Source organism: Caretta caretta, chromosome 13, assembly GCF_965140235.1.
Source record: "Caretta caretta isolate rCarCar2 chromosome 13, rCarCar1.hap1, whole genome shotgun sequence".
Classification (NCBI taxonomy): domain Eukaryota; kingdom Metazoa; phylum Chordata; order Testudines; family Cheloniidae; genus Caretta; species Caretta caretta.
In genome coordinates this window covers 6,536,554-6,551,587 of record NC_134218.1, presented here as the reverse complement: position 1 = coordinate 6,551,587, position 15,034 = coordinate 6,536,554, and the positions used below count along the sequence as shown (strand labels likewise).

The window sequence follows — 15,034 nt, the reverse complement described above, 5'->3', positions numbered from 1 at the left end:
ATATCTGAGAGCAAAAATCCTCTTACGGGGTGCTCTATAGAAGAGGCCAATTAACCATGTCTACACTACAGCAAAACTTACGCGGGAAGCGGCGTGGGCCGAGGGAGGTGCTGGCCGCCGCTTCCCGCAGCCCCCATGTCCAGGAGCGGCGAACCGCGGCCAGTGGGAGCCGCGATCGGCTGAACCTGCGGATGCGGCAGGTAAACCAACCGTCCCGGCCCATCAGCAGATTTCTCTGATGGGCTGCGTGCGAAAGGTTGCTGATCCCTGGCCTAGATGATCATAATGGTCCCGTCTGGCCTTGTAAATCAGAGTATTGGACTTTCCTCACTACAGAAAGTTTACAACTGCAAAGCAGGCCTGATCTTGCCTGGATTTCTTCTTGAAACTCAGTCCTCAGTCTCCCATGCCTAAATTAAAAGTAGGAGAGGGGGGAAAATACTCGGTGTCACTTGAGCAGAGCTAACCTGGCTGGTCCAATTATGTAACCCTCTCCCCTCCCCTCAAGAATGTACTCATGCCCACACAAACTGGGAATACAGCACAATTTGTTTGTTGATCCCCTGCTCGCAGGGATTATTCAGCTTCATGGCTCAAAGCTGTATCTGAAGAAGCCAGTTTACATATGCGCAGCTGTGGCTGCCCTCCCCTTCTACTGAGCATGTGAGGGTATTTGACTAGAAGGACTCGATTAGAAAGGAAATCCCTTTGCAAAAGAATCTTGTCCCTTTTATTCATGGCCACTTTTCTGCCTTTAATTTTTTTCATAGATATTAAGGTCAGAAGGGACCATTATGATCATCTAGTCTGACCTCCTGCACAACGCAGGCCACAGAATCTCACCCACCCACTCCTGCGAAAAACCTCTCACCTATGTCTGAGCTACTGAAGTCCTCAAATCGTGGTTTAAAGACTTCAAGGAGCAGAGAATCCTCCAGCAAGTGACCCGTACCCCATGCTACAGAGGAAGGCGAAAAATCTCCAGGGCCTCTGCCAATCTGCCCTGGAGGAAAATTCCTTCCCAACCCCAAATATGGCAATCAGCTGAATCCTGAGCACATGGGCAACATTCACCAACCACATACCCAGGAAAGAATTCTCTGTAGTAACTCAGATCCCACCCCATCTAACATCCCATCACAGGCCATTGGGCCTATTTACCATGAATATTTAAAGATCAATTAATTGCCAAAATCATGCTATCTCATCATACCATCTCCTCCATAAACTTATCAAGTTTAATCTTAAAGCCAGATAGGTTTTTTGCCCCCACAGCTTCCCTTGGAAGGCTATTCCAAAATTTCACTCCTCTGATGGTTAGGAACCTTCGTCTAATTTCAAGTCTAAACTTCCCCATGACCAGTTTATATCCATTTGTTCTTGTGTCCATATTGGTACTGAGCTTAAATAATTCCTCTCCCTCTCCGGTATTTATCCCTCTGATATATTTATAGAGAGAAATCATATCTCCCCTCAACCTTCTTTTAGTTAGGCTAAACAAGCCAAGCTCCTTGAGTCTCCTTTCATAAGACAAGTTTTCCATTCCTCGGATCATCCTAGGAGCCCTTCTCTGTACCTGTTCCAGTTTGAATTCATCCTTCTTAAACATGGGAGACCAGAACTGCACACAGTATTCCAGGTGAGGTCTGACCAGTGGCTTGTATAACGGTACTAAAACCTCCTTATGCCTACTGGAAATACCTTGCCTAATGCATCCCAAGACCGCATTAGCTTTTTTCATGGCCACGTCACACTGGCGGCTCATAGTCATCCTGTGATCAACCAATACTCCAAGGTCCTTCTCCTCCTCCATTACTTCTAATTGATGCTTCCCCAACTTATAACTCAAATTCTTGTTATTAATCCCTGAATGCATAACCTTACACTTCTCACTATTAAATTTCATCCTATTACTATTACTCCAGTTTACAAGGTCATCCAAATCTTCCTGTATGATATCCCGGTCTCTCTCTAAATTGGCAATACCTCCCAGCTTTGTATCATCCGCAAACTTTATTAGCACACTCCCATTTTTTGTGCCGAGGTCAGTAATAAAAAGATTAAATAAGATTGGTCCCAAAACTGATCTCTGAGGAACTCCACTGGTAACCTCCCTCCAGCCTGACCGTTCACCTTTCAGTAGGACCCGCTGTAGTCTCCCTTTTAACCAATTCCTTATCCACCTTTCAATTTTCATATTGATCCCCATCTTTTCCAGTTTAATTAATAATTCCCCATGTGGCATGGTATCAAACGCCTTACTGAAATCTAGGTAAATTAGATCCACTGCATTTCCTTTGTCTAAAAAATCTGTTACTTTCTCAGAAAAGGAGATCAGGTTGGTTTGGCACGATCTACCTTTTGTAAAACCATGTTTTATTTTGTCTCATTTACCAATGACCTCAATGTCCTTAACTACTTTCTCCTTCAAATTTTTTTCCAAGACCTTGCATACTACAGATGTCAAACTAACAGGCCTGTTGTTACCCAGATCACTTTTTTTTTTCCTTTCTTAAAAATAGGAACTATGTTAGCAATTCTCCAATCATACGGTACAACCCATGAGTTTACAGATTCATTAAAAATTCTTGCTAATGGGCTTGCAATTTCATGTGCTAATTGCTATGGGAGTGTGAACTAGAGCTAACTACCACACAAGTGAGCCACTCTGGAGTTTTCCTAAGCATTGCAAATGCCAATCTTTTGCTCTAAAATAGAGACTTTGCTTCTATGCCAGAGTCTGACTTGGGGAGGTTCACTGGTTTGTGGGTCCACACGTTGTTCTTCTCTGAAAGTAATGAACAACAGGGGAGTTGCCCAGATCGATCCTCTTAGAAGAGGATTTCTCTCTAGTTCAATATAAGATATCGTTGTAAGCTGAGAATGAGAACAACAGAGCATTTATACCAGTCCTCTGGGACTGGGCACTCTGCTTTGAAAGATTGACTGTGTCATGGGAGCCTCACTCCAACAGCCAAGGGCAGAACTTGGCCTATGGTCTGTGAAGCCTTTTTGGATGGAAGACACTATGTAAACGTAAGATATTCTAGTGGTTTGGTTTATATTAAGGCTATGTTTTACTGCAAAAACAAAGGGTATTTTTACTGAGAGAACTAACACAAGATAGTTATCTGAATGTAAAACCCTAGTGGAGACAAGACAAGTAGTCTTTACCTTGACTAGCTACATGGAGCTAAACACTGGTGAGTGGTACAGGGTTAACTTTGACTAGCTACATCAAGGTAAGATTTACGAGTGCCTTGTCGCCACATAAAGTTCATACATTTCAAAGTCAGAAGGGACATGTGGATGTAAAATATGCCCCCCTCCCTTTTTTTTTTAATAATGAAGACAAAGCCTATGATTCAGCTGCAAGACCAGGTGAATACCATTCCCTCTGCAAACAAGGAGGAGTTCAACTCAGTGTAGTCTGGCATTATTAATCTCTCACTGGGACTGGAAGTGACCCAATGCAAGAACTGCAAAAAACTTTGGTGTAGCATGTAAAATATAGGGTTAAAGAGTAAATTTGGAAAGAGAGAAACTATCATGTTTGTAACATTTTTGGAGTTATTTAGGGAATCAATACAGATTTCAGTTTCATTAGAGTTGTACAGTAGGTTATTTTAAATGAGTTGAGAAGTATTAGTCTAATTCCTAGAGGACCGTCTCCCCAGAAACCACAGTGATAAAGGTTATAGTTGTTTAGTAGTTATCAGCAGGTTCAGATGACGGCCAACATCTTCAAAAGCAACTGGTGACATGTAGATGCCTCAATTTTTGAGGAGCCCACCTGGAAACCCTGTTAGGGGCCCGACTTTCTGAAAAGCAGGTCCTTTCAAGTTGGGCACCAAAATATTGAGGTTTATCCAAATCACTAGTCAATCTTGAAAAGTTTGAGCTATATGGACATGAAGATGAAATACTACATTATACATGTTTTCTCCAGACATTCTTTGAATAGAGCTAGCTACAACTTATGGTTCAACAACCTTATTTTCTTCTCAATAAATGACCTTCCTTTAAGTTGAAATCTTTTATGGAAAATGTTTTTGTTCAAACTTTTTCCAGGTTTTCTATGAAAAAGCGAAAAACTTTCAAATTTTTTTTAACAAAACTTGCAAGTTTCTATGCAAATCTTGAGCAAAAGAACTGAGAAATGTTCATTTCTTTCAAAAATGTTCACAGATTATGTTTAGTGGTTTCTGAGCCACTCTAACTGTAGTTGGAACTGCCACTGCCCATACGGAATCGGTGGACGGAGGACTTCTCTCTAGGGCTCTGATCCTGCAATCAGATCTGCAGGCATGGACTCCTGTGCATGCATGGAGTCCCACTTACCAATCCGATTGCATTATTGGGGTATGGTTCTGTCAGTCTGAAACCTTTGAGCACTAAATTCATTAAAAGGGGTGAAAAATTAAGAGTACGAAAGAAAACCGGCATCAAAGGAAAGCTGGATTCAAGGGTTGGAGCCTCTCTTGTCAGGAGAGGATAATTGAGAACTGTCTGAGCCCCAAACCTATGACAGTGGATTATCTGTTCTGTGTTTAAACAATTACCATAGTTTAGTGAGCTCTTGTATGTTAAACAAAACAAAAATGCTAGTGAATAAACCTACAGAACACTTGAGGTCCCCCACCACTGCCTTAAAGTGCTGTGGATTTGCTTTGAACAAGGTCACAGGGCATGAATAATGGTGTCTTTCTAGTGACCTTGACAAAAAAACAGCATGATTGCCCAGCCAACCCCTCCAAAACAAACGCACAGGCAGCAACGGCCAAAAAGGAAAGTGTTTCATAACTGTTGACTCTTGTGTTCTAGCAGCCAGTTTCTCCTTCTATTATTCTGGGGGCTTTTGTTTGTTTTTTTGGCATAACACGAATGGTTTTTGGCATGTAGAAGAAAAAGTCTAAATGTCATATGACACACCCTTATTTAGCAATCTTTATCTGGAAGCAAGATATTTATAAGTCAATCTCAGTTTCAGCTAGATTTGCTTTTCTCAAGATAATATACTTACTCTTCGTGTATGTGTCAAATGATTTCTTCAAAGGGCCTGTTGGTATATACTCAGGGTTACCTCTTTCCATACAAAAAGAACAAAGTGTGTATAATTTCCTTTTTAGACTAAGGAAAACAACAAAAAGAACAAAAGCAATGTGTACATGAGAGCATGTTGTGTGTCTTCTGGTACATGCTGCAGTAATTCTGAGAGCAGTATGGTGGACTTGCTAGAAATTAAAAGGTACAGCACACTGAAAGCATAGCTCATCACTGTTTCAGAGCTCCATACAGTACACCATAGTTAGACCCTTAGTCATTATACATGAGAGATGATGGGTCTGAGGCTCAGTGTTCAGACTCAATGCTGAATTCCCCCAAAGTTTGGGAGTGTTCACTTCTGGGGTTTTAGTTAGAGCTGGTCAAAATTTTTGACCCAAGTTACTTAGTCAAAAATGCTTTAAAAATTGTAACACTGCTAACTCTTCAATTTGTTTGATCTAAAGTTAATCTCTTATATAAACCATTGTTCAAATGTTTTATTTACCAGAAACTGGGGGGATTATTTTAAACAAGATTGTATAATAGTTTTTGTAGAATTCTAAAAAAGTGAAACATGAATACTGCAAAACTAGAAACAATGTCTGAATTGTGGGTTTCCAACTAATTTCAGTTAGGACTCATCCTGGTATGGCTTTGGGTTCTACATGTTTTTATACCCAAGACAACATATAAGAGTTTTACAGACTTCTTCAGAGTCATGATAACAATAGAGTATTCGTGGTTTAACTCTTATCTATAAGAAACATTCCTATAAAGTAGTAATTCTCTTGTTGTGTACTAAGGAGATAACATTTTGGGGGATGACTGTCTACCTCTTTATGGAGCGGGTGGGCTGGGCAGGGGGACTTTAAAACTGGCATCCAATGCAGCCCAATGCTGATAGCATTTTGACAGGATGCTTCCCCCTGATCCCTCCAAAACCCTAAAATAAAAGGCAATTTTCAATGTTGCATGGCAGATTATTCTCTTGAGAGAAAATAAAAATATAAAAACATAAGAACGGCCATACTGGGTCAGACCAAAGGTCCATCCAGCCCAGTATCCTGTCTACCGACAGTGGCTAATGCCAGGTGCCCAGAGAGAGTGAACCTAACCTGATCAACTGATCTCTCTCCTGCCCTCCATCTCCACCCTCTGACAAACAGAGGCTAGGGACACCATTCCTTACCCCTCCTGGCTAATAGCCATTAATGGACTTAACCTCCATGAATTTATCCAGTTATCTTTTAAACCCTGTTATAGTCCTAGCCTTCACAACCTCCTCAGACAAGGAGTTCCACAGGTTGACTGTGCACTGAGTGAAGAAGAATTTCCTTTTATTTGTTTTAAACCTGCTACCCATTAATTTCATTTGGTGGCCCCTAGTTCTTATATTATGGGAACAAGTAAATAACTTTTCCTTATTCACTTTCTCCACACCACTCATGATTTTATAGACCGCTATCATATCCCCCCTTAGTCTCCTCTTTTCCAAGCTGAAAAGTCCTAGCCTTTTTAATCTCTCCTCATATGGGACCCGTTCCAAACCCCTAATCATTTTAGTTGCCTTTTTCTGAACCTTTTCTAATGCCAGTATATCTTTTTTGAGATGAGGGGATCACATCTGTACACAGTATTCAAGATGTGGGCATACTATAGATTTATATGAGGGCAATAAGATATTCTCCGTCTTATTCTCTATCCCTTTTTTAATGATTCCTAACATCCCGTTTGCTTTTTTGACTGCTGCTGCACACTGCGTGGACGTCTTCAGAGAACTATCCACGATGACTCCAAGATCTTTCTCCTGATTAGTTGTAACTAAATTAGCCCCCATCATATTGTATGAATAGTTGGGCTTATTTTTTCCAATGTGCATTACTTTACATTTATCCACAATAAATTTCATTTGCCATTTAGTTGCCCAATCACTTAGTTTTGTGAGATCTTTTCGAAGATCTTCACAGTCTGTTTTGGTCTTAACTATATTGAGCAGTTTAGTATCATCTGCAAACTTTGCCACCTCACTGTTTACCCCTTTCTCCAGATCATTTATGAATAAGTTGAATAGGATTGGTCCTAGGACTGACCCTTGGGGAACACTACTAGTTACCCCTCTCCATTCTGAAAATTTACCATTTATTCTGACCCTTTGTTCCCTGTCTTTTAACCAGTTCTCAATCCATGAAAGGATCTTCCCTCTTATCCCATGACAACTTAATTTACATAAGAGCCTTTGGTGAGGGAACTTGTCAAAGGCTTTCTGGAAATCTAAGTACACTATGTCCACTGGATCCCCCTTGTCCACATGTTTGTTGACCCCCTCAAAGAACTTTAATAGATTAGTAAGACATGATCTCCCTTTACAGAAACCATATTGACTTTTGTGCAACAATTTATGTTCTTCTATGTGTCTGACAATTTTATTCTTTACTATTGTTTCAACTAATTTGCTTGGTACTGACGTTAGGATTGCCAGGATCACCTCTAGAGCCCGCTTAAATATTGGCATTACATTAGCTATCTTCCAGATATTGAGTACAGTAGCTGATTTAAAGGACAGGTTACAAACCATAGTTAATAGTTCTGCAATTTTACATTTGAGTTCTTTCAGAACTCTTGTGTGAATGCCATCTGGTCCCAGTGACTTGTTACTGTTAAGTTTCTCAATTAATTCCAAAAAGTTGGGACTTAAAATGTTTGCTATCTTCCTACTTGGACAAAACTTCCAAGTGAAAACAGAATAAAAAGCTGAACAAGGACATACGGGTTTGGTCCTTATTGGCTGGTCATTGGAAAGCAGGATATCTCACTCCATAAAATACAGGTATGAACTCTACCCGAACTTCTTGATTGGGAAATCCCTTGGGTTACTGGACTGCTTTCCTTGCCTCTCTGTGGTGCGCTAGTGGGCCCTGTGCATGCTCACAGAATTTTTTAAAAAATACAGGGTTTGTGGGCTGAAATTGTGCTTATGCCCTCATATAGCAATATTAACTCTGGGGATGCTTCTAATGTAAGGCCGAGCAAACCAGTTTGGAAAAAAACCACCTCAAAGCTTTCCTTGTTCCTCAAGTGGAACATACATCCTGTCAGCACGGCAAGGCTCCCTCCTTGCAACGTCGCTTTTTCACTGGTGCCTTTGTTGATCCAGTTGTGCGTCTTAGACAGCTGTGGGTCCCAGATGCTGCTGAAGTCCAGGTTTGCCTTACCCAAAGACTCCAGTTTTCATGTTGAATTTGGTGGCATCGGGTCAGAGCTTTTGGGATTCAGACTGAGGCTTTATTTTGCGGGGAGGATGCAGGTGGGCAAGTTATTGGTGGTGGCGTTGGAAAGTACCTAACGCTCAAACCAGCACCCGTTGCATTCGCTGTGGATGGGGCCCCTCATGAGGTGGAGAAAACTGGAGAGGCCGACAGGAAAGCCCAAAGGCAGGGAGGAGTAGCTAATGGGAGGAGCAACCCTGGAAAGCTCTCGAGTCTCAGAGTCTCACTAAGCTTCAATTTTCTGACCGTGTTGATCTTAACACTAGTTGTTGCTGAGCTAAATGAGCAGCTGTCAGATGTGGCACAGACACAGAACTAGAGTTTTTACCATACCTCCCCTCTGATAACTATGGGCCAAATTATTGAATGCAGGTACCTGAAGAGCATCACAACTTCTGTGCATTCATGCTTGTTAAATTCACAAATCCCACTGTGGGGCCGGCATATGCAGATCATTGTGCTTGCACAGCAGCATTTGCAGGTGCAATTTTTGCAGCCTAGACACAAGTCCCTTAATATGCAAAATGCCAAGAGGGCAGACAGATCTCCATTCTCATTCTTAGTTGGCAGTCTTAACTGCAGTCATCAATTATTAAACCTGCCTTTGTCCAATAATTCACAATCTGCAGAATTCTGAGGTTCTATTGTTCCCATAATCCTTTAACATAAATACTGTATGGATCTGGGAGGTTCCAGGGCATAGTATGTGGTGATGTGGGAATTGTTTGCATGCTTCTTACAATTTGTTAGACAACGCATTGTCTTGTATAGAAAATGATCCATGGGACACCTAATAGAATTGATATAAAGTTCTGTTGTGGGCAGGGGAAAAACCCACCTGAAGGCATAAAACAAAGAAATGCTCTGTGATTAATGTCCTTGCAGAATACAGTGGCCCTGGGCAAGAGCGTCTTATGATGAATGTTTTGAAACTATAAACATCTCGGTGTTAAACAAATGATATTATCAGACAGCTCCTGTTCGGGTAGGATTCATGTCCTGTGCATTTTCCAGCGTTAACCTTTTGAAAATAGTGATGACTGAGGCAGCATGCTTGCCAAGTTTGATACCTTTGGTTTTGTCCTTTCCACTTGGTTTTGGCTTGAATACAAGATCTGTTTGATTGGTGACCCTGTTCAGCTGTGAAGGTTATTACAAAATTCAAAGCCTTAATCATACGAATAACCCTTACTCACACAAATATTTCCACTGAAGTAACAAACTCATTGTGATGTTGAGCTTTTGCAGAAATGGGCCCCAGGAGTTGTATATGTCCGAGTTGTATCCCCCCCGCCCCGACTATCTAAACCAGACTAGATTGGACATTGTCAGTTCTAAAAGATATTTATTATTTTCTTTTTTTTACCAGACTCTTTGTTGATGGAAGTATCTCATACAGAATCTAACTTTCTAATATTGGTATCCCATACATATCAGACATTCATTCCAGACTGGACACACTGGTAAATGTGTACTGTTTAAGTTTTTTGTGTAGGAATTCATAACTGCCTGAAGTGATCTGCCTTGTATTCATCCTTGTCAAATACATACAGCAAAACCAAGTGTTGCTGATTGACATTCCCATCCCAACCCAATGTGACCTACGACTGTTTGATTATTAGTGCTGAATACTATAGCTGACCTCTAGGACTTGCTTTCCTGGTGGTGATAAGCAGAGCTAACTACAGACAGGGGCAAGCAGGAGTGATAGTTTTCTTCTTGCCTTTCTTCACAAACCTCACTCAGCTGCTGTGTGTTTTCTAAATAATGTTAAAATAACCCCCAGAATGCTGTTCAGGACTACGACTAGTGTGGATGATGGTAAAAGTTAACAATGCAGAATGTGTGGTGGTGATGGGGAATAATCAGCCTCGAAGTTTTGGAGCAGTTATGGTCTGTCACCAATGAAATCATTCCCCCATGTTTTAAGACAGAAAAAAATAGCATCTGGTAATGTCTCCTCTTACATTGCATACCTACGAGCATATTTGTTTACTGTGAAGTATTCGGGAAAGATCAGCTGATTTTAGGCAAAATAAGATCTAGTTCAAACCAAATCCAGGGTGAATGGATTTTTGAGGGTCCCAACTTTCACTTTACTTTTCCCTCCGTGTTCTGGTCAGGACTAGCAATGGAAGGTACAAGCAAACTCACAAGACAGAAACCTTATGAGAACTAACAGAATCTTGCAATTCAAAGAGGTGTGGTTAAGCATCCAGACTCTTGTCTAAACTACTATAATCTCCAAGCCCATGGTGGCACATCCATCACTGGCATGTAATCTAAAATGTCTCTGAAATTACACACATACACTTCATAGTGTTCTCTCATCCTAGGCTTCGACTTCATGATGGAAAGCTCATTAAGGACAGGCGCCACCACCTTCGAACGTACCCCAACTGCTTTGTTGCAAAGGAGCTTACAGACTGGCTGATTGACCACAAGGAAGCACCAGACCGAGAGACGGGCATCCGCCTAATGCAGAAGCTAATGGACCATTACATCATCCATCATGGTTTGTAAATTCTAGTTACCCTTTAACTTGCCCAAGAGAGAAAATTCAGTGTCTGGACTGGTCATTTCCCAGTCTGTTCCCACTGATCAGACTGACTTACTTATTTAGGATCCACTTCTGCAACCCTTTCTCATGCGAGTACTTCAGCTGAAGCCAATGGAATGATCCCCTGGAGTTTGAGATGTGCAGAACTGGACTCCTGTTTAATTGCACTACTTTGCAGGTCGCACTGTGCTCACAGTCTCTTGCACTGCAGCAGCTCTAGAAGAGAGGCTGTGGCTGCACGTGAATGAAATAACCCTCGGAGGCGTGTCTCATGGGAAAAGGTGGAACAATAATGCAACTGGTTCTTGCTCAGTCACCCTGTCCTGAACACCAGGACATCCCTGCAACATGGTTGTATTACGCAAACACTCAAAGGGCTGAAACTGCATGATAGAAGAAATTTAAAGAATGTAGTAAAATTCATTTTTACTGCACCAGCCGAGTGTCCCTTGACATTCCAGCTCATCTCTAGGGTGGGGACAGTGGGAGTGCAGCTTGCATGCCAGCGAGCGCTACACTGTGATCGGATTGTGGCATCCCAAGGGCCAATGCAAACATGCAGGAAAGCCTCCCGTAGAAATGAAAAACATACAGTGCCCTTTTCAAGGCCTGTCTTTAAAGACTCACTTGGCACCCAGCTCCAAACGGGTCCTGACCAATGGCTCCTACTTTTCTGGCTCTTAATTTTTTTTTAACTTGCAACAGCTGTGCTTTATTTTTATACAAACACTGGCCTGGGTCATGTTGTTAGATACCTGGGAAAGGCATGGTTTAGAGAACTGAGTATTGGAGCAAGAGAGAGGAATTCCTGAGGTTTAATCCTCGCTCTGATGCTGACTTGCTCTATGCCTTCCTTGGTTAAATCTCTGCCTCCGTATCTCCATCTGAAAAATGGGCATAATAAAAATAATTTAATTCTTGGGGGCAGAGATTAGAATTAAAGCCCCAGTTGCATAAATGCTTGCAGGATTAGGGTCTAACTTCTTAGGGTCCAGTGCTGGGAGTTCTAGAATCTTTTTTGTATATTCTCTCATGTTTAAACATGGCTGTTGCGATCTACATTCTAGCACAGCTAACCTGGTTGGCGTTAACAGATTTATTTCCCTTTCTTTTTGAGAGAACTGGACTGGCCCTACCATGCTCTAGACCAGTGCTTCTCAAGCTATCTGATGTGGGGGGCCGGCATTTTTTTCCCCCAATCTGCGCGCAGACCAGCAGCCCATGGCTCGTGGACCGGCACCGGTCCGCGGACCACCGCTTTGAGTAGCACTGCTCTAGACCACTGGGGCTGGAGACTGGTTTTCAGATGGTTCTTCGACAAATCCTTGTCTTCCCTGATGAAGGAAATAGTTTGAGAACTGTTCTGGCAACCGCTAGGTTGTAACTGTAGTAATAACAACTAGCTTTTATGTAGTGCTTTACATCAGTCAATCCTGACATAGTTTACAAAGGAGGTCAGAATCACTATCCTTATTTTACAGATGGGGAAACTAAGGCACAGAGGGAAGAGATGTGCCCAAGGTCACCCAGCATCAGAGTTGGGTATCCTGAGTCCCAGGCCAGTGCACTGTTCACTCAGCCACACTACTTCATACACGGCAGCTAGGGTGAGGCTGTTTGTTGCTTGTGTTGACTGAGGCATAGGCAAGAGATTCGTTTAGGGTGAAACTCAGCCCTGCATAGAGGATCAGTACAAGACAGATGCACTTCTTAAAACCTGTCTGAGGGCTTGTGGTCAGACTTGCATGGTGCATAAACGGTCCCTGGGCTGGTTCTTCACATGGGGTTGGATTTCACCCTTGGTGCATGGGCATGAAAGATGTTTGTGGGCACTTGCTGGTAGTGTGAAGAGTGGCTGTCTCACATTTAACTTTGATTTTACTAGAGATGAGCCTGGGCCAAAATCCCACATCAGATTAACCCCACTTCCTTGAAACTTGGAGATGTTTGGAACCAGATCCCAAGGCACTGGTGTTCCTGCTTTGGTGATCTGGTGGAAGACAATCCTCTGGATTAAAAACATCTAGCTGTTTAACACGCAATCAAAAACTCCCAGGATGTTATCGGGAAACTAAAAATCCTCTTTCTGGAGATAAAATCGCATGAGGGTTAATAACAAACTGCACCCTGCTTCCCAAAACTAAAGCCTCCGCACCTCTGGCAAAGCGGTGTCTGCACGTGGTCCCATTGCAGGATTACTTACGAGCTCTGTCCCCAGCCTCATCCTGCCAGTGAAAATGGCAGCTCCATTTAGACTATAGAAAGGAATGCAATCAACTTGGTTTGCAAGGGGAGGAAAGGGGACGGGGAGGTGGGCAAGACAGCTCAGTTTATTTTTTAGCAGCGAATAAAAGTGAGCTTGCTCTCTCCCTCCCTGGAACAACAAAAAGCCAGAAGGGCCCATTCAGTCCTTTTGCATAACGCAGAATTTCACCCATTGATTCATACATCAAGCTCAATAACTGGTGGTTGAACTGGAGTGTGTCATCCAGACCCTCGGTCGTGACTGGTAGAATTCAAGTGCAGAGAATCTAGCACGCCCATTGGTCTTAAAGCCAAACCCTAGTTATACACACCCTTGTGACTGGGTATGGAATAAGCATCCACATTTTGCAGATATTTGCTGGTTTTTATCATGGGCCAAGCCAAAACCCCATAGTTGAATCAGACCCAAGCTTTGGGGCATCTGAGGTCCTCATACTTGATGCTAGAACCATCTTTACGGAGAGACTCAAACTACTCTCTGCACTTATTTAAATGAGTAGTCCTCTCTCTTTAATAGCACACAGAATGTAAGTTTTGCTGCCAGATCTCTTGCCTTCATTGAAGTCTTTCTGCACTGCTGCTTAACTTTGCAGGATGTAACATCTGTCCTTAGTGTCCAGTGCATGGACTCAAGCCATATAACCGTAGGGCACTTGAGGGAATGGAAACAGCCTCTGTGATTGACCAGCCGAGTGAACTTGTTGCGTGATGCGCACACTCTGCGATATACTTAACAAAGGCAAAATCTGCAACGGAGAGCAAATGGTCAGGGAAGGAGCAAGGGCGACTTGTGCTGAATGGGCCTGAATGTTCAGCTTTCAGCTGACGGTTTGGCAGAATACACTTCAGGCCTGTTTCCCCTACAGGAGCAATACAAGGCTGGCTTGTGTATGTCACACAGAGCCTGACGCTGGCTGAAACCAAAATAAACACAGACTCCTAGGGTGCTTTCTTCCTGCAGTCTGGGACAGTGTGTACAAGCAAAGCCTTGGGCTGTGGTGAGGGGAGCTCCGGGGTCTGTGGGGCAGAGAGTACATGAGGCGATGGATTGCCTGATTCTTTCTCCGAGCATCCTGCCTCTCTAGTCTGGTTATAGGCCATGAGGAGGGGAAGGAGTCTAAAAAGATGATTTTTAAGAGCCGTGTCCAGTGTGTCCTCCAAAGAATTCAGTGTGTTCTCGTCTTGCTGGGGAGGTGATGGCTAGTTTGGCCCGAACACTCTCCCAAGTACCCTTCTTCCTCAATTCTTCACTTCACACTCAGCCTTTTCTGAGGCTTGTAGAAGTTTTGGTGACTCTCTCCAGCTTGTGTTTGCTCACCTTTCTTGGTTCTTTTCAGAAGCAAAAGGCCCCAAATCTCTCTCTCTTTCTGTATCTTGTGGCATATTTCTGGGCTGACTAGCAGCAGGAAGTGCTAGATGTTATGAGAGACCTTATTCATGTGACACTATTTATTCCTTCCGCACACCCCACCCAGAGGTGAGCATCCACCCTCTGAACAACGGACACCGCTCTCTCTTTCAGGCCTGCAGGATTTTAACCTCCAGTTTTGGAAGGAGGGTTGTAAAATGACCTTGCAGATTTCCTCTGGCTGAAAAGTTACAAAAATGTGTCTGTAAGTTGAGGGTTAGTCTGGTACATTTTTCCCCACAGAAAGTTTTAGGTGAAATGCCAAAAAACCAAAAATGTGCCCCATTTGTTTTCATCAGCATTTTACGTTTTCAGCTAAAATCTTTCAGTGATAAAACAAAATCTTCTATGGAAAGGAAACACGTTTCTTTTTGTGGAAAATCCTGTCACCAAAACCCCAAATTTCCCTCCAAACGATCAAGAGAGAACATGTTTGACTTAGTTGAGGGTGCAGAATACTGCGTGTATGCGCAGGTAGAGTGGGTGTAG

The 15,034-nt window shown here is 42.6% G+C and overlaps 1 protein-coding gene across 2 annotated transcripts in view; it reads left to right on the top strand.

Annotated features, from left to right (window-relative positions):
* The window catches only part of LOC125622658 (DEP domain-containing mTOR-interacting protein), a 42,693-nt gene that overhangs the window by 4,636 nt on the left and 23,023 nt on the right, over window positions 1–15,034 (top strand). For both annotated transcript variants that reach the window (XM_048820809.2, XM_048820810.2), the window contains exon 2: window positions 10,649–10,827. In XM_048820809.2, coding sequence (XP_048676766.1) covers window positions 10,649–10,827 — 179 coding nt within the window. The remainder of the gene's footprint in view (window positions 1–10,648; window positions 10,828–15,034) is intronic.